The sequence below is a fragment of the Macrobrachium rosenbergii genome, chromosome 55 (assembly GCF_040412425.1).
Source record: "Macrobrachium rosenbergii isolate ZJJX-2024 chromosome 55, ASM4041242v1, whole genome shotgun sequence".
In the NCBI taxonomy this organism is placed as follows: Eukaryota; Metazoa; Arthropoda; class Malacostraca; order Decapoda; family Palaemonidae; genus Macrobrachium; species Macrobrachium rosenbergii.
In genome coordinates, this window is record NC_089795.1 from 60810566 (window position 1) to 60830755 (window position 20190).

Here is a 20190-nt window from a genome sequence, read left to right on the forward strand (position 1 = left end):
TTCTTCCTACGTACCAGATACGTCAGGTTCGTCATTCTTTGGTGATTATAAGCCGAAAGCTGTGCTAGGTCAAAGAATAAGACTTAAGTGAACACAAAAACAGCAGGTGGATCTGCCCCATTCTTCCTTTCTGCTATGGCTTTCATTTCTTCCATTTTCTTTCTTAACTTCCGAACTACTCTGATCCACATTCAGCCTAATTTATCCCAACTAAGATACAGCTGATTCACAAGCACAGCAGAAAATAGTTTCTCACAAGATGCGTATACGAGTCACCTTTGCCCATTTTCACGACTGTCAATCTATTTTGCTTTATCCTTATCGAGCTACAGGTCCATGCGATGCCGAACGTTAAGAATCGAATAAAAGCTGAAGATGGGGCAGTTCGAATCCCGGGTAGAATTAATCTACCCTTGAAACATCGCCGAGTTGCACTCCTCGGGGAGACTGACACGAGGCAAAATGAAAGCTTGTATAAAACTCTCAAATTCAATGGCCGTCAAGTCAAAAGACTGGTGAAGCCGGCTGAAAATGAAGATGACAGAGAAGACGAGAAGGGAGCTGTCAAAAAGAACAGGAAGAAACGAGACATATCTGGGCTTCCTGAAGGCTTGGATCTTGACATCAACTTCGATTTGGATATCCCTCCCAAGGATCTCAAACGTGCTGACATTGATTTTAATATCAAAGTCGAAGTCCTGCATCCACACGAATGTACAGACGGTTAGTGATTCTTAATTTCCAATAGAGTCCAGCCACTAGTCTTGGTGAGAATTATATACTTTTCTGGAATTTCGAACTACATCACGTTCTATTACGCAGGTAATATATCATCCGCTTTCTATTACATTTTGAAGTTGATGTTTTCTTTATGGATAACTCCACCTTTGCACAAATATATTGTTGTTTCCATTCACGATTGTGTCCTAAGTATTATTTGAGAACGCCAAAGAAATAGCCTTTACGACGGGCCATTGTCTTACTCTGTTATGCTTGTACTGTGTTTGTGCTTGTAGGTATAAGAGTTTCAATACTGAGCTTTTGTTTTCCTGTATACACCAGGTTCTTTCTTATGTTTATTTGTTTCCTTTCTTCGATTTCTGCCATGCTTTTATCTAAAAATCTCAAACGTCACCCGTGAATCGTTCTTGTGGAGGTTGTTGAACAATTTAATATCTACTTCAGTAATATAGGCCGGGCATTGTGGGAAATGCTCTAAATTTCCATTATCTTGCATTGGTGATGGTTTATTGCATGTTACTTAGTTAAATGATAAATTAATTTTACATTTTCCTGGCGTCACAGTGAAAAATATAGTCAGAGACAATCGGTCGCCTTACTGGCGAACCTTCCTTCAGAAGTTTCTTTTCAGATCGGAAGTGTGGCACTGGTCCACAGTATTTCACAGCGAGAATGTTCCTGCGTCGAACCGTGGAAGACGTATGGGTGATTTGTAAGGGATTGCGGTGGTCGGGAAGGATCGAGGGATAATACGCCTAAGCATCGAGAATCTGAAATAGGACTTTGCAAGGACGCTAATGATCTCCAAATAACCTGCGGGATGACAAGATATCATCAGAAGATTTTCAAGATCTTTGGGTATGTGAAAATAACCATTAAGAAGTAGATCTTGTCAGAGATACAATTTTCTCTAAATGCAGAAAACTCATCGAAGATGCACTGAATAAGAACCTTAGGAAAAGAGACTTTCACTTGGGGACCCATAATTTTTAGGTAAAATACGGAGAAGACATAAATCCATGGGGTTGCATAGGAAAGGCCTCAGTCAGTACATTTGACCAGAGTAATCCGATTTTTTGGGAAATTTGTTTGTATATCACAGTGATACAGCTCTGAAAAAACTTCACTTCTCCAAAAGACTAGCAAAGGTACCAAGAATTAAAATAATCATGCCAGAGTGCCAGTTTAAAAGAAAAAGTTTACTTAGACGGTATACCAAATTCTATAGGTAATAGCTAACTAACATAAAGGGAGCATAAAGAATTTGATGGTAACAATAGCTCAAACATTCAATCAATAATTTGTTTCATCGCCAAAGTTTTCACAGACATTTGAGCGGTGTTAGACCACTGAAAGTTAACTTAATTTCAAAACCATTTTACAGTAAGTCACTTAAACAGATTTATTATAATTCATTTTAACAATATTGTTCATTATATCAGGCCACTTATAAAGCAGCAAGTGGTAACTGTAATAAACGCAATAGTTTCAAGTGTATTCTTATATCAAACTTTTTTTATTTCTTTTTTATCTTATATTTTTTTATTATAATTTTTCCTCCTTGACGTCTTTTTTTTTTTATATATTTTCCCGACTATATTGAACTGGACGGTGTAGAAAAATGAGGAGATATTTATGTCAATGGGCCCTTGGCGGGAAAATTTCTACTCCATCATTGGCTATTAATCACCTCTGCTAATTATGTCAGGTTCCCTGGCCATTGGACACCAACAGATGGTGGTTACCACCATTCAAACATTATGTTTCACCTGATCTGTGGCTATTGACGGAATACTTTCCAAAATATTCAAAGAACTCTGTCTCTTTGTGACTAAAATAACATGCTTAAACACGCTGGGTTAATTCTGGCCACCTTTGTAACATAATATGGCCACAATAATACCACGTAAACAGGTAGAGTAACAGACGCAGGCGACCACCAATCACTGCTGAGGAAGATTTAACCAATGAGAGGACAGAAATTATGGTCAAAGAGATGCATAAGACAACAGCTTATTCAGACCGGTTTAAGTGACTTCCGAAGAACCACCTAGTTTGTTAAAATAAATCGTTGTTCTTTGTCATATTATGTTCAAAAAGAACATAATATAACACGGCAATTCGCAAGCCTAATATAACACGGCAATTCTCAAGCCTAGGGAAGTTACGCAACCTCCCGAAGTTTGGGCCGAGTTATCTTCATCCGAAATGCTTATGAGCCACACGTGAAAGAGGCTTCCTAGTACTACTGAACGTGCTAAACTGAAGAATTTATGTAAACCATATATTTGATATGCATATGAAAATTTACAGATATGTATTGTATTTTTATACTGTAAATAATCTTTAAAGGATTAAATGATTATATATATATATATATATATATATATATATATATATATATATATATATATATATATATATATATATATATATATATACACATATATTATAATGTATATATACATACAGTGTATATATATATATATATATATATATATATATATATATATATATATATATATATATATGTCACACATACATATGTGTGTATACACACACACACAGTGAGAGAGAGAGAGAGAGAGAGAGAGAGAGAGAGAGAGAGAGAGAGAGAGAGAGAGAGAGCATCAGACGATTTACGAAATTGAAGACACCAGTAGTCAGTCACGGTTAGACAGGCCTTGGACAGTGGTACGTGAGTGCATCGCAAGGTCGATGGGTTGGCAGAAGAGCAACCCGGGAGAATAATTGGTTAAGTGATTTTCAAGGTCTTGGTTTAAAAAACGACACGATTAGATACTATACTGAAGTTCTTTATCGATAACTTGTGGTTTTGTCCCATGGAGAATGTGTTACGCAATCGTATGAAATTACACAAAAGATGGAGATTTGTTCCGTGAAGATCAGCTATTCAGTGCGTTACATTACTAGGCTCTAATGCCTAAGGCCTGCCCGAAGGATTAGTTCTCCGGTGAGAGGTGAAAAGTAGAGCATGGTAAGGTTACAGAAACTGGACAGCTCTCTAGTAACAAGCCACGGGGAATTAATCTAAATAATAAGTAAAAACCAATCCAGCAGGGGTGGGGAGGCAAACAGACGCTGCAAATAACCTGTTATTGTCTGTGGAAATAATGATAAATGAAAGGTGAGCAAAGAAATTGCTACATAAACAAAGGGACGAATACAAATAAGCGTATATATGAAAATAAATTACTTAAGTGAGCAAATATTACCAATCGACATATCATCATCCACATACACATGAACACACACTAAGCTTTCCAGGAAAACCTCTTTAGTCAACACCTTTACAAGATTTAATGAATCAGTTACTAATGGATACTTCACACCTATGCTATAATCCTTGCCTAAATCCTCCACTACTCTACCTTAGTCAATCCTTCTTTCATCCTTTTGTAATACATACTGTATATATTTAATAATACCCAGTCAACAGATTTTTTCATGAACATTATCAAACAACTCGCCTCCAAACCTAACCTTTTTTATTTTACGTCATTTAAAAAAGCCTTTAATGCATTTTTCTCAAGAACGCTATTTACCTGCTGCCATAAGAAGTATCGTTCTGTCTCATTTTTTTTTTTTCATATAATGATCCTGTTTCAAAAACATATACCAACTTCACACCGTCTCTAAAAACAGCTTTCAAATATTTTTCCAAGTACATCTTTCAAAACTGCTCTAAAATAGCTCTGTTTTGCTCCATGGTTTTCAGTAAAGCCTTTCTTGTTTTTCTTGAAGTACCCAATTCAGCTATTTTAGACTAGAACTCTTGTCATTACCATGATTCCCTGCTGAACGACCTTTTATTTAATTCTTGTAACATCTCGAATCTCCATTTCCTTCTCAAACCCAATGTTCTTTACTTTGCAGGAGCTTTCTTTCGATTTAAACTACCTGTCCAAGCTGCTTAACCAAAAAGTCTCGGGAAACTGATTGGTACTGGTGTGGTAGTAATTCTACGACTGATGCGCAATAAAACTTGAATTCAAAGCAAAGGCTGCTTGATATTTATTTAACCCTTTTGATGCCGAGGAACTAGGTTCATTTTCACATTAAACTGAATTATGGCTCTTTACTAGTTTACTTACAGATAAAATAGGGTTTCAAAAACAAACTTTAGTGAATCCTCGTACAGAAATGATCGACAAATTCCAACTATACTGCAAACAAAATGTCAAGGAGACCTTATTCCTTTAAGTGAACACATTCCAGAATCATGTATTGTCAGAAACCAATGCTTCAAGACACACTTAAATCTTAAACACGTAGCAGCGAGAAATTCCTGCTGAGTAATATCAACACGTTTTTCTAACTCTTGTAAGTTGATATTTTCACATCATTTTACTGTTTGTCATACGCCAATGATTGATATGTAACAAAACATAAGAATGTGGCTGGCTAACACCTGTATAAATATACGTTCAGCAATCACCTACAGTTTTGACAAGGATGAACGACAATAACGTGAGGCTCTCGTGCACAAAACTCGGAGGATATCTACAAAGGCTACCTGAAATATGCGAAAAATATACAATTCTGTCCTTCAATTCGCGACTCGTAAGCAGCTTTGAATCAGTGAGTAGCAAATATGAATATCGGATGAACACTAGGTTCCCTAGTAAATATTCTACATAACTTTAACATTATTTTAAAAGTCATCTCACCGGACTTCTTAAATACTGCCGAGTACGAGAATATTGCATTGGATATTCTCGGTTCACAGCTATATAATAACGCATCTTCTTTCCACCGAAAATTTGTGTCATGAATGCCGTAAGGATTACAGTTAAAAAAACAAAAGATCATTAAAACGCAGAGGACATACTGCAATCAGTTTGTTGTATCCTCTTTATTTCACAGGTTCACGGCGAAAGTGGTTTTCCAATATCGGGCGCTGACAGGATGGTTAGCAAAACGAATATTGAATGTAGGATATCTTTATATTAAAATGACAACATGATGACTGTACGTCTAAATTTCATCTTTATTAACGGTATATGCTTAAAATTTTATATGCTATAAAATTTTAAGCTTTTATATATTGTCCAAAAGAATTTCGTAATTTTTGTTTTGTAAGATAAGTTTGACAATGAAATCCGAATGCAGTTTATTTTAACGACAAAATGAGTACTGAACAACCAGTCAACCGTTTCCCCAACACTTTCAACACAGCCATGACGTCAACTATTTTGAATGATATGGGATCCCGTTTGAAGGTGAACAAATGCCCACGACGCAGAGGAAACGATGAATTACGATAGTTATTCTCAACACTTCGCCACGAACGAACCTTCAGTGGAATTTGTCTCAGAATATCGCGTTTCTGGTATGTGTCTAATCCTTCGGGCCAGCCCTAGGAGAGCTGTTAATCAGCTCAGTGGTCTGGTTAAACTAAGGTGTGCTTGACTTCTGGTATGTGATACGGCTATTCCTCTTTTAACCGGCTATTCCTCTTTTAACATAACTTTAGAAGAGATACATAGAGCTAAGTATGGTTATCTCCTTTTGTGAGTCTGAATGACAGTTATCCAGTAGGATTAGAAATTTATTTCTCGATGACCGGGAGCACAGCTGGTTATCAGTTATTCATCTTATAATGAAAATATGAATATTTCAGTGTTAAAAGCAATACCTCAAATAAATAATGAAGGTAAGTCGCGCCCTTGTTTTACGTGTGAAAATAGTTCCTTTTGACATGGTGAGTTGGAAATTGTTTTGGTATACTGAACAGCTGAAACTTCATCAGGCAAAACACAGCTATTATTCACTTAACAGCGTTAGTCACTTTGAGAGAATGTCAAACATACGTCCTCCAAATAAATAATGTGATATCAAAAGAAATGTGACTTTCTTTCTCAAATGTCTTTTGTTTCCCGAAAATTATCAAATTATTTGTGAATTTTTCATCCAGCAAATGAAGAAGACGAGTGAATTTACTTTTTTTTTCACTTGGAGTTAACATATGGTGCAATACAAGAACTAATATATCCCTGGTGTTATAAACATGACAGTGAGTCCTCCAGCTGGGATTTCTGACCAAGCTTTAGTTTGTTTCTGTAATGATTAAAACTAAGTAAACTTCCCTTGTAAAATTTACATTACATATACGGCAGGCAAGCATGGAATTTTGCGTGATTTTTCACTTCTGAAGCGGTCACAGTTATTTACGGAAGTTAAACTATTGTTCCTTTACATGATACTTTTGTCAACATACTAAAAAGACGATTTAATTATCGTATACGAGACTAAGCCTGGTTCAGTGACAATTGTAGACCTTACTAGGGATTTTATCGTTTTGTCATGGAAAAATTACACCAAGCCACGACTACATGTGGTTCAAGGAGGATCTGCTTCAGCTGAAAATTAATAATTTGACCAAAAAAGAACTCCTTACTAGGACAATTCAGGAACTAAATACTGGGCTACTGTCATATCATCACTTTATGTAAACTCAACAGTTCTTTTTTTGCTTAAATAAGATGGCTTATGCTCTCACGACCAAAGGAAAAGGCAACCTTTTTGGATGATGTGTTTGACAGTTAGCAGAGAAAGGAGAGACTCAATTTACCTCATTCATGTTTTCTTGAAACTGAACTGACGAGTTAATATTTTTGCTCCTGTAACATTAAGAAACAAACTCAACCCTGATGTTTATGGGGACAGACCCCCACATATTTGATTACTTATCTCCAGTTTATATAAGATGATTGTGTTATCTTCTGTGTAGCTTTATCTTTAGAAGTCACGTACGGGTAGTCGAGGGTTCCATTTCAGTTCTTTTTCCTTAAGGTTTTGAGTATTTGTGGCAAGCTTTTAGGGACACTCGAGCCATTTCAAGTATCATATTTTACCATACGTCTGGTGATAGCTACAAAGACTCCACATTAAGGTAAGGAGACCTCACGGCTCTCCATAGATTACGATCTGACTTTACTTCCTGAAGGGTAAACTCAGTAACACTTCCTTCTCTCGGGCTCTTTCAGTTTATGTTTGCGTAGAGTAGAAGCAATCCTTTCTTCGTTATTCCCTTCATTCTCGTTTGTTCACATATTATATATATATATATATATATATATATATATATATATATATATATATATATATATATATATATATATTATACAGTATGTGTATATATAGTGTATGTATGTATAATATCCGTATGTGATTTCATGGAATGTTGTGTACGGCGTATTTTCTAATTATTATAATGAACTTATCGAATTGCAACATAGCGTTCATTCTCACGAGCAAAGGATCATAGATTTCAAAAAAGTTGAACCCAGTCTGGCTCTGGGGCTAGGTTTTGTTAACCGGTTATCTTATTTTATGATTTCGTCACTGCTTGCATTCAGAGTAAACTGCGATGTCCTGCTGAGCGGGGAAACGGAAAGCTGCAGGGTATTTTGTGGTGTGCGTGGATCAGTCTAATAACTCATGAAAAGGAGAACGGAAATGTTGCAGATTATTTAGATAACTGCATTAGCTACGTGGACGGAGGTAGAAAGTCTCTGATTGCCCTTGAGACACAATTTCATTATTGCTTACTTTAACTTTGTGTTTTTTGTCCGGTAAATATTTTAAGTAACCTACCTAAGAAATTCAGTTTGTATTTATGACGTATGAGCTACTTAGGGGCTTAGTTTGGTAGTTGCACATAGATATATACCTGCTCTACCTTTCTTATATTTTTTTTAACTCTTGTATTCCTTTTGGGCACAGGACAAGCAAGATTTACTCACTCACGTCGTCAGCTCATCTATCAGTTTTACTATCGTCGATTTTAATTCTTCCGAGACATGGTAAGAAGTTATCGTTTGTTATAAAGTATATGGATTTTTACAATTTTGTTGTTATTCTTCACTCTTTCAAAGATCTGGAATATAAAGAGTGGTGCCATATTTAATCTGGAATGAAACAATTGGTGATGTGTTACACCATCGCATTTTTTTTAAATCTAAATTTTTCTCAAGGACGACAAAACCGCATACAAGGCCAACTACCGTTGTCACGAACCGGGGATCACACCGGATCAAGTAGCCGACAGTTATACTGACATGGCTCAAAATTATGACGAGGTAAGTTCATTTATTCCTTCTGTGGTTTTAATCTTGACCGAAACATACATTCAGCACACACACACACGCACGCACGCACGCACACACACACACACAGTATATATATGCGTGTGTTGATTAACCTCACTTATTATTATCATAATGTCATTCACTTCGTCTGCTACTATTTACGGCACTCGTATATAAGTATTCGATTCTCTGGAAATATCCTTTTCAAATTATTGGCCTTCAGTGCTCCTTAATATGAAATTTTCATATAATAATAATAATAATAATAATAATAATAATAATAATAATAATAATAATAATAATAATAATAATAATAATAATAATACAGAAAAGATTTATTTTTGTCATCTTCAGTCTTAGTCTAGGGCACTACTGTACAAGAATTGAAGAAAATACGTAAACCTACTTGGAAGTTTTGCATTAATTTTGGAATAAAGCAAAATTAGTTACAGCAAAAATAATCGGTTACATGCATATATTGTACCTTCATTGGCAACACAGCCATTTCAGTACCAAAAACCTAAATGCTGGGGTGCTATAAAGTCTCCCGTAAATCATCAGTTCCAGCACTGAGTTTTGATAAGAACCGTGAGAGCGACCGACGTACTTTGTTCGAACTATTGCTGGAGTTCTGGTGTCAAAGCAACTTAAGGGATCTAAAATAAATTAAAAAAAAAAAGTATTTTTTCTTCCTCTTGAGATGTCCCACTATTGCTAGTACGCTTTGCAAGTGCTTGCTAAAATATCCGGTAAAGTTCCGAATCAATAAAGCGATTACAACAATGATATGATAGTGTCATAAGTCACTTAAATTTAATATTACCAAATTTTTAGCAACGGTGTTTTGTACCAATGCATGGGTAAAGATAGCATTATCAGTCTTATCCTATTAATTTCATAGCTATCTGAAAGTTCTTCAGTGGAGCCAAAGATGTTCCTGTTTATTTCTTTTTTTTTCGTTTTCTTTTCATTGATTACTGCATATCTCACGTAGGTAATTCAATTCTGTAATTCAATTTGAAATTTTTCCAATACATAAGAAAACTTTGGAATCCTTGATACTTCCACCACAATTACACAATCGTTCGCTCTCTTTCCTTTTTTCTCTCTTTCTTTCTCCCAGATTTTGAGTCCTGAACGCTACAGAGGTCCTGAAATAGCAGCCAATGAGGTGGCAGCTAGAATATCTGAGGATAAACGCGGCATCGTCAGAATCATAGATGTTGCTGCTGGGACGGGAAGAGTTGGTATATTGCTTAAGGACAAAGGGTTCTCGTAAGTTATCGCTTATTGTTCTTGACAAACAATGGAGGCAAAATTAATGGATGCCGAGTTCTGTTGGTCTCCGATAATCAATCTACCAATTTGCTATCTTGTACAAATACGTGAAATTCTTATGGAAAACATTTTATACTACAAGAAAATATAAACAAAATAATCGTTATGTACCTCGAACGTAGAATCACAGATCATAATCTAATCATTCACGTTTTTCAAGAAGGTTATTCCCTATGTTCATTTTGTGATTGTACGTTTCCATGTATGATTGTATGCAAGTTATGTAAAAAGCTGTAAACAAAAAGTGTCAGGAGCATAAAGATGCCAAGTTCCGAGTTGCATTATAGCAAATGAATTTTTATGCGCTTTGACAAAGCGGCACTTAGGTCTGATATGAGCTATTCAAAACAGAATAGATACTTGATACCACTAGATCTTTCATCTTAATTCTTACAGCAGATATATCCCGGATTTTACAGCCTCATTGCTTGGCAAATTCTATTTAAATGAATGGAAGGAACCTGATCATCCTACTGCTATGTGCTTGAGTGTCCGATTCGTTCGTTTGGGGCGCATAGACGGGAATAGGGTCAGGAATAGAATGAAAATGTCCCAGTTTTGCTGGCTCAGCACGACTAGATTTAGAAGGACAAACATCAGTAGACAGTTTCAAGTCTACAAGACCTTTTGAGGTACGAGTATTTCTGCTTTGTCTTCGAAGTTGGTCAATGGTTACCTGGCACTATTTAATAAGGAAGGGATATTCTAATTGTGCAGAATATAAAGCTTATAAAACCAAATGTATGTATGGTAGAGCTCATGAAACGAAATGTTTTATGTGTCGAGCCCTCCTCAGTGTCTAGCTTGGAGAAGCTTGACAATGATGGACTGGTGTACGAGTAGCTAACAATGCAAAGAAGCTCGTCCAGCTTAATGGTGGAAATAACCGACCAACCAGACAGACCAAGAGTTTTGTAAGTCCTTCTAACATCCAGCCGAAAAGAGACCCCTGTCCTTTGAATATCCACTACTTGAGGAATGCTCATTCGATGCATCACTGAATTCCTCCTTACAACCAAATCGGTCGTAAGGAGGTCCGCGACCTTCAACAACCTGTTGCTTGATCAACAGAAAAATCCTTCGACCCTTCTGCAACCTTTGGTTGCATGTGGTCGAGAGCTGGTTGTAAACCCAGTGTAACTTGGGCTTAAGTAAAATTGTTTTCAAGCACTGCTTCTTCACCATCTGGTACAGCATTTGTTTTGGTATGCTACATCAAGTCATCTTCTGCCAACGCAATTGGGGAAGTTTCAATTAAATCTTGAATTTCCCCAAGATAATATCTTAGAATCTTTTCCGAACCACTTTCTTTGACATAGTCACATTTTCTTTCACTATTTCTCTGATATTCTCCGTAGTAAATTCGGTGAAGTCTTTGACACACACTGGCCAAAGTTTTTTCCAGCATGAGTTTATTGCCTCATGTTTGATAACTTTCAGGATGACTGCATGCAGTTTCTGCATCTTTGTTTTGTTTTCTTCAATGGGATTGTCTTGCACAGTCTAAACGATTCTCTAATTACCCACTGAGCTAGAGGCTGAATTAGAGACGTTGTGTTGGAGGGCACATAGAAGGCCTCGATGCCTTTAGTGTTGAATTGGTGGAATTCTGGGTAGCCAGGAGCATTGACCACTATCAATAAGGCCTTAAAAGGCAATACATCAGCGGTGAGGCATTTGTCGACTTCTGGGACAAAGCACCAATAAGACCACTCTAAGAAAAGTGTTCTAGTAATCCGTGCCCTTTTGTTATGCAGACAAAAGACAGGTAGTTTGAATTTATCCTTTCCCTTCAGGGCTCATGGATTAGCAGCTTTATAAATCAAGGCTGCTCTGATAATACACCTGGTGACATTAGCACAAACCAGCAAAGTTAGTCTCTTTTCCTGCCTTAAATCCTTAGATAGGGATCTTCAGAAGTACCTTCGCATTTCATGCACAATCCTGCAAGAAAAGCCTCTTTCTTGCAGGAGCTGCTAGATAGCCTCCAAGGGTGTAGCCAGTGTGTTTGTGTGACCTGGTGATGCCTCTGAAAGTGTCTGATGAAGGAGAGTGGGACAGAGGGGAATTTCTCTAGGTACCTTGCCCAAGAGAGCCAGCAGATCGGGAAACCACTCAGCATGAGACCAACAAGACGCTACCATAGTCATTCTTTGCTCCACTGTGATCAATACTTGACTGATCACACAGCAGATCAGACTGAACGGAAGAAAACATAATTGTGTCCAGATGTTATAAAGGTGTTGGCAGGCGTCTTCCAGAGCTACCCGATGAATTGGCATGAGAAGCAAAGCCCCATGAGCTTCCAGCTGAGCTGTCTCTTCTTCATGATCCCGGCAGCTAAGCTGGTCTGCCACCTCATTCCTTCTGCCCAGAATGTATTTGGCTGACAGGAAACTGCTTGCTGACATGTGCCACTACAGTCATCTTGTAACTCATCAATACCACAGTGTGACCCATCACATACTCTTGGAATGCTTGCAGGGCTAGCAATGTTGTTTGTATTTCCAAAACACTGAACAGATGAGGTTCGACTTCTAACTAAACACCTGAAACATACAGACTACTAAGCGTGTGCCTCGCCCGCCCTTCGATGTATAAGCTCAGGTCTATACACGCTTGACAACATTCTGCACAAGATGGTCAGAGAAGATTTAAGAGACACTACATACATAGGTAATCGAGGATAGTGCCTGATGCCTCTCCTTTGTTTACCTAGTAACTGAAATAATCCTAAACATCTGTTCCTGGCCTGAAAACATAACCCAAAAGCATCCAATGAAACGGTAATAACCATTTTTAGTTTTCTTTAAAAGAAAACTGTTAAGATGGCTTTGTCTGCCCGTCTGCACTTTTTCTGTCCTCCCTCAGATCTTAAAAACTATTGAGGCTATAGGGCTGCAAACTGGTATATTGATCATCCACTCTCCAATCATCAAACATACCAAATTGCAGCCCTCTAGCCTCAGTAGTTTTTTTTTTTTATTTAAGGTTAAAATTAGCCATGATCGTGTGTCTGGCCATGCTATAGGACAGGCCAAAACCGGGCCGTGGCTGAAAGTTTCATGGATCGCTGCTCATACAGCATTATACACTGTAAAGAAAACTCGACTGCGCCGAAGACACTTCGGCGTATTTTTTACTTGTTAATTCTAATCCTAGTTGTTGTTTGTAAAACCTAGTCTTCTTTGTAGACCTGGGCTTAGGACCTAATGGCAACTTAGAATTTAAATTTAACGTGAGCGCAACTTCCACTATTACATGTATCCCATAACACTTGTAGGTTTTCACAGGAAGGTTCTGTTAAAGAATACAAAAAAATTAAAAGTGGAGTCAATGAGGGACACCATAAATTCATGACAGTGCATGACTACATTTACCATCTTGTATACCACCCATCATTATGCTCAACCAATACCCACATATATATATTACAAGTACAGTCCACGACTGCTTGCAATATCTGAAATACAAATATTGGTGCATAAACACAAATATAATTAATCATACTTAAAATAACATATACAAGTAACTATCACTTACTTGCTAATTATAATCAATTACAACGACCAGTCACCACCACATTGTTAGTCTTCAGGATATATAATGTACCTTCATATTATCTACTAAGGGTTGTGATAGTCATTAGTTGTATAAAAAAATATTAACGTACCGTATTATGTAAAAGATATATGAGTACTCGAACTCTAAACCTTACATATCACAAAGCTTAGTTAACCAATATCACTCATTACTGAAAAAATATCTGTGGATGGTAACAATACTTCTAAATTTAAATTTATGTGTACGTTTGTAAGCAACCATGTTGGAAATTTATTATCAATCAGTTTATTAGCAAAAAGTGATCACTACAAATAAAATCTTTACCTTCCATATAAATAATTGTAATATTCGAAAACAGCGCGCATATAACTTCAAAGGCCATATTAAGTGGTATATTAGAGTAGAAAGCAGTTAGTCCTAGTATTTCAGAACTATATTTATAATGAACAATTTTAATACTGTAATATCTAAGAAGGATCCTGTTTCATAAGTCATCATTACTATTAGAAACTTCACGTACTCTCGGATATACTGAATTAACATCAAATAACATATCTCTATGATGATTATAGTTCCTGTCACATTCTGAAACACTGAATACTTTGTGAAAGGATTGCATGATTTTAGTAAAATTTTAGTCATTCATGTTTGCACGATCGACGGTGTGTTCACAGAGTACGTGGTTCATATGCATCATATGTTTTAGTTTACCTGTTGCTAACTAAACCAAAATCTCTCATCCAATTTGACAGAAACATTGATGCCCTGGAGCCATCGAAGGGCATGATGGCTCTCTTAGAGAAAACTGGAGTCTATACAAATACTTACTCAGAATTCCTTGGAGTTGGACAAAATTCAGTCCCCAAAGGTAAGGCAGACTCAGATCATTACTAATTTTGAATTATTAACTTTTATTTAGTCAGTCATTTGTAGGAGGTATTTTGTTTCATGTCCGTAAATATACATTCTCTCTCTCTCTCTCTCTCTCTGCATTCCTGGTGGACACTTTCTGCCTACGTTTCTATAGTAAAAGATCTGTTTATTGTCAAGAAAAGGAAAATGCATTCTAGATCGCATTAACGTTTCTGGGCTTCTTTTTATTTACATACGTCTATGGGATTTTAGATAATTAATATATCGGATAACTTTTCTTTCTTATTTGCGTTACTGTCTCAGTTTGCAGTTTGCATCAATGTCTCAATTTTAAGTTCTCTAAACTTTTAGGAAAATACTTATAAAAAGAAGTGGAAAGAGAACTGTGTTGGGTTAGCTTACAATAGAGTTCAACATATGGAAGGCCTCTGTTGAAAGAATACCCTTTGAGGGTATTCAATCTCTGCAGAAGTTTAAGCTTTAAAACCCTTGTCAACAGATACTTATGACGTCTTAGTCATCGCAGGTGGCATGGGAGAGGGCCACATACCTGTCAAAGGCATTGATGATATGATCAGAATAACAAAGTCTGGTAAGCTATTCACAACTATTAACTTGACCTGTTCTATGATTTTCTGATATCTAAACCTTATCTCTTAGACCTTAAACAATTCATCAAAAGTATTTCAAATATAAAGTTATGTATTTAGTCAATTTAGTCCTGCTATTGTCAAGTACTTTCTCTATAAATTTATATTACGAGAACTAACTGCATGTAAACTTTTCGGTATACAATAAATTTCGGTATACGATGAATTAAACAAAGGATCTATTAAAACATGGCAATTTGTAGCGAGTACCACATGAGTTTCAATGTCCAACTGTCCAAGTTTTCAATGAGTGAATTGTCATCAAATCAACTAGTGTTTTGGGAAGAACAATTCCTGCTATAGACAAACATTCGAAGTTACAAATTTGCTACCTCATTTTTTCTATTTCTCTCTTCATAAAGGAGGATTTGTCATCATCGTGATGAGGAAGGAGTACCTAGATTACGTCGAGGAATACAAGGACAAATTGATTCCTTACATGGATGAGATGGAAAAACAAGGAACGTGGACTAAGGTAACCTTCACATCAAAGCCATTATTATCAATATAATTAAATTCATCATAATTATCTTTACTTAAATGTTTAAGAAAGTGCTCAGTCTATAAAGTAACCTAAAATCAATTAGGATTTAATTTAGGACCAACTTTTAATTAAAACAACTCCTTGATATTTTGCAAAAAGCTTCAGTATGTGTCAAGTGTTGAATTGACTCCATTTTTATTAATATTCACAACGAGCAAAAATTCGTGTAAACAAGAATGGCATGAATATTTGTAAGAAAAACTGCCGAGAAAAAGCAATACAATAAATAATAAAATAAATAAAACGAAATATATTGAAGGGATTGAGAAAAAGTTAATAAAAAAGGGACCTCTGCAGAGGTCTCCATATATTTGTAGATCAAGGAAACACTTCGTAAACTACATTGGGTGGGCCAGGGCTTCCATGAGACAGGTGGTGTTACCACGCTCTGCTACCACTTGAATAAACAACTAGCCTAACTAATATATAACAGTTATTTAATTTACTTGTTGTATTGTTCGCCTAAGTCAGCTCACGACCTTAATAAACAAAAGAGAAACTTACGAACCCAACTAACAAACCCTAGTCGACAGCGGCCACAAACTAATGTTACCACCGCAAACTCCGTCTACCATACGTTTTGTGACGTCACAACAACACCCATTGCCGCATTCCAAACATATGAGAGCACTAGCTTTACGAACACCCAATAAAATTAACAGCTTACTTTGTCTATATTTCTTGAATGTATAACGGCTACACGTTTTTCACCAACCCATTTAATGAAAGTAACAAAATAATAATTATTAAATTTATAAAACTACATACATTATTCACGTGAATAAGAATTGTTTTTAATTGATCGCAAAGGCTAGATTGGCTACAAAAGTTTTCATCTTCTGAAAACGTACGTTTAAATCAACTGAACAAAATTTGTCGAGAGGTGGATCAGAGTACAGTTGGACTAGGTTAAATGAAAAGTTTCTAAGATAAATGGAAAATTAATATTCATACTCTGTGTTCCTAAATACAAATCTGCATTAATACTGGTTTCTATTAATATAACTAAACTTGCCTTCAACTATATCTCTACTCAATTACATTATTTGTAAGCATTAAAAACTTAAATCTTACCTTTAAATAAAAATTACATTTTTTTTCTATTGCAGGTTGAACTTAAAACCGTCCATAATTACTCTTTCAACAAGGATGGACTTGTCTTTACTTACAAAGTCGTATAGGTACTTTTGTTACATTTGTCTTACATTTGAAGGAATATGAAAAACATTCCGATAATTATATGGTCATATAATTTGTGTAGTAAATGTAAGACCCTTTATCCAACAGAAAGTAGGCTGCACATAGCCACCTATACATTTTTAATTTCACATTTTAAAACCTATTTTCGTTGCTGCTTTCATAACAGTTCTAGGAAAAACAGTTAACATTCAGAGCAACAATCCAAATTAATAAATGTTTTGTAAGAAATGAAGTTTAACTTAGCTGATCTGTCCTACAACAATTAACTTGAAAGGCATTAACATGTCAGAGAAGCAATACCTTTGTTTTTTAATACGCCCTATACTCCAGATAATAGAGCTTTATTACACTTAAGTGAATGATGAAAATATGTGAAACATTTTCGTAGACATTTACATCAAAGTTTTAATTGGATGGGTAAACAAACCAAATTCAATTCGCTGTCCTTACCGTGTAACTTAGCGTCTAATAAGTACAACTTAAATGTTGGAAAAGTTAAATCTGTAAATCAAATGACCATTAGAAAAAAATGTGACATTTTCAAATAAAAAATTCATGAAGAGCAAATTTACTTTAGGCGAGATCACTTACAATCTAAATCATCTTCAAAATGAATATTTAATGAGGTATATTTTCACTTACCTTCATCATTTGTTACTTAGCATTACCATTCTTGCATTACTTGCGCCCTATACCAGTTGTCCACAAAATGCTCTGTTTTGGCTTCTCACTAGTTCACGGATCTAATGGTTCATCTTTCACTTCCTATGCATGAGAGTATAGACAATATAGCTGATAAGAGTTCACAGCTTAATGGTATAAACAGATTCCCTGCCACAAAAATAAACAGCATTTCAGCTTTTACTTCAAGTCAATGTCATTGAAATAAGTCACTGGGCACAAATATAACTTAACTTTGGGCTGTTCCTGAAATTAAAAGTTAAAGAAAATAAAATAAATACAACCTATGCACTCATCACATTAATTAATGACTACACTAAAAGATCATTTAAAATATTGAACACCTGTAGATTTTTAATTTAAAAACAAGAAAATTTGATAAAAAATGTACAGCAGTCACAACATTATAGCCACTATTACCAGTACAGAAAAATAAAAATAAGACCAAATCATGAAATTCAACATCAAATACCATACGAATGGCTGCACTGCCTAATCCTTTTGGGTAACTGACAGAAACTGCACAACAGCAGCTAAAAAAAAAAAAAAGTAAATTCCATAGTGTCACCATTGGTAATATTTTCCCATAAACTCATTATTCAACTGCCACATCTTTAACTTTAGTTAGAAATTTATCATTAATAACTTTAATACCACCAAGTTTTATAAGGGTCATTACTGGTACTCTATTTGAAACTTCAAGTACTCTGAGATATATTGAATTAACATCAAATAACCTATTCCTGTTATTCAACGACAGTAAATCTACACACACACACAAATATATAATGCTTTTTCGTGTGAGGAAGATGGAAGTATCGAAGAATATTTCTATCTTGAGACAAGCAATTACTATGCAGCTGAATGAAAGAATCAATCGATGTGGGACGACAATAAACCTATATGAGCTCCTGGTTTTGTTTTATTCTGCAGAACCCTTGATGTGGAGGATTTTCTCCCGCTATTTTTACAAGTTTCATATTGATACTGATGAGTTCCTCTGCGCAAAAAGGTTACTTAAAAACCAAGTTTTGCAAACTGAAACACTTTGCATTCATAAATTTTTATTTAGTAGCTTTTGCTGTAAACAAAAAAAAGTTTGTATTTTTGTTTTTCTGTATAGTTCAGTGAATTGTTGCTGAATCTGTAATTATCTCAATTTCTGACAGCCCCCTTCTTATTGCCATATTTACTCCTTTCATGGCAGCCTCTAATTCAGCTACATTAATATGATTGAAGTCTGATTGTTTCCTTGACCACGCTGCATCTTCCACTGTATTTCCATCAATCTCCAATGCGAATCCCAATGCAATATTGTTTGCATCACATCAAGCTCTACCGTTGACAGCCCGAGGAACATACCGCTTTCCCTTAACAGGATCATCCGGTCTCACCCTCAACAACACCTCCCGCAATATATCAACTGCCTCGGCACCAGCAAAACCCTCCCATCCTGACCCTCCCGCTGCCCTGGGTAGTGGCCCATCAGCTTTCCACATACTAAAAATAATTCCCTTCGACTAAGATGAGTTAAGTCTTCCAGAATTAGGAGTTTATTACGTCTAAAAAATAACAGTTCTCCCTGCTTATTCTTCTCCAGTTTCAGTCCCAACGCAGCACCACCATCGAAGGGCTCAGGAGTTTTGGTAACTAACCCATAGTCGTTTAAATGATTTATAAGTTCATCCAGGTTACTTTACTCTCACTGAGTAGAATATCATCGGTGTGCGACTTTTTCCAAATTTTTGCCATTATTCTCAGTGCTGAATTCAGTCCAAAGCCTAGTCTTGTCAGACAATATGTTTTACCTTTATAATTTCACCAATCGATACTTCCAAAGCACTTCCGCTACTCTAATTTGTAACTAAGCAGATTTTAGGTCCACAATGGTTCCAGCCTCTGTTTGCCTCCATTCTCGAAGGTTTCATTGCAAACATCAGTTATTTCACCCCGTTTGAAAACTCACATGAGTATTCAATTCTCTAAAATCCAATACGGTCTTATTTTATTCTTGGTAGGATATTCAACAGCCAGCAAGGGTATAATACTCGTTTTCACATCTTTCCAGGGTACTAAAATACTTCCTCTAACTCATCCTTCAACTTCTTCAAAACCTTGTTTCTTGTCACCTTACAAACTCTTCTCATAGCAATGTATTTCATTAGTGAGAACTGGCGGCCTAGACTTCCATTTCCATTCCAATGTCCAACATTGTTAATCAAATGTAGCATTAAAGTCATGATCTTTAATTACTTCAGCAGTCTCCTCTATTTGTGAACCCTATTTTGCTTACTGATTGCTCAGCAACTACAACACAGCTTCTAACCCCAAATTCTACTATCCCACCTGCAACTACACCACCAACCATGTGATGAATAGCATCCATACCCAACACCACCTAAATAATGGGTAAGATTTGTTTACTCACTACAGCTTCATCGTCAAATTTAGCTCCTATTCCAATTTCCACCTGACATTTCACTTT

The 20190-nt window shown here is 36.0% G+C and overlaps 1 protein-coding gene across 7 annotated transcripts; it reads left to right on the forward strand.

The window, feature by feature from the left end:
• Positions 1–3403: 3403 nt before the first annotated feature.
• LOC136835311 (methyltransferase-like protein 27) lies at positions 3404–18617 on the forward strand. Of its 7 annotated transcripts, none has more exons than XM_067098635.1 (8): positions 3404–3495; positions 8491–8570; positions 8742–8846; positions 9979–10130; positions 14510–14625; positions 15130–15222; positions 15643–15755; positions 16934–18617. In XM_067098635.1, exons 2-8 carry the CDS (start codon positions 8568–8570, stop codon positions 17003–17005), a joined length of 654 nt encoding a protein of 217 aa, XP_066954736.1. In that variant the 5' UTR covers positions 3404–3495; positions 8491–8567; the 3' UTR covers positions 17006–18617. The 7 variants fall into 7 exon arrangements, with proteins under 7 accessions (XP_066954736.1, XP_066954732.1, XP_066954734.1 ...); XM_067098631.1 differs by lacking the exon at positions 3404–3495 and adding an exon at positions 5959–6094; XM_067098633.1 differs by lacking the exon at positions 3404–3495 and adding an exon at positions 6107–6180.
• Positions 18618–20190: the final 1573 nt, after the last annotated feature.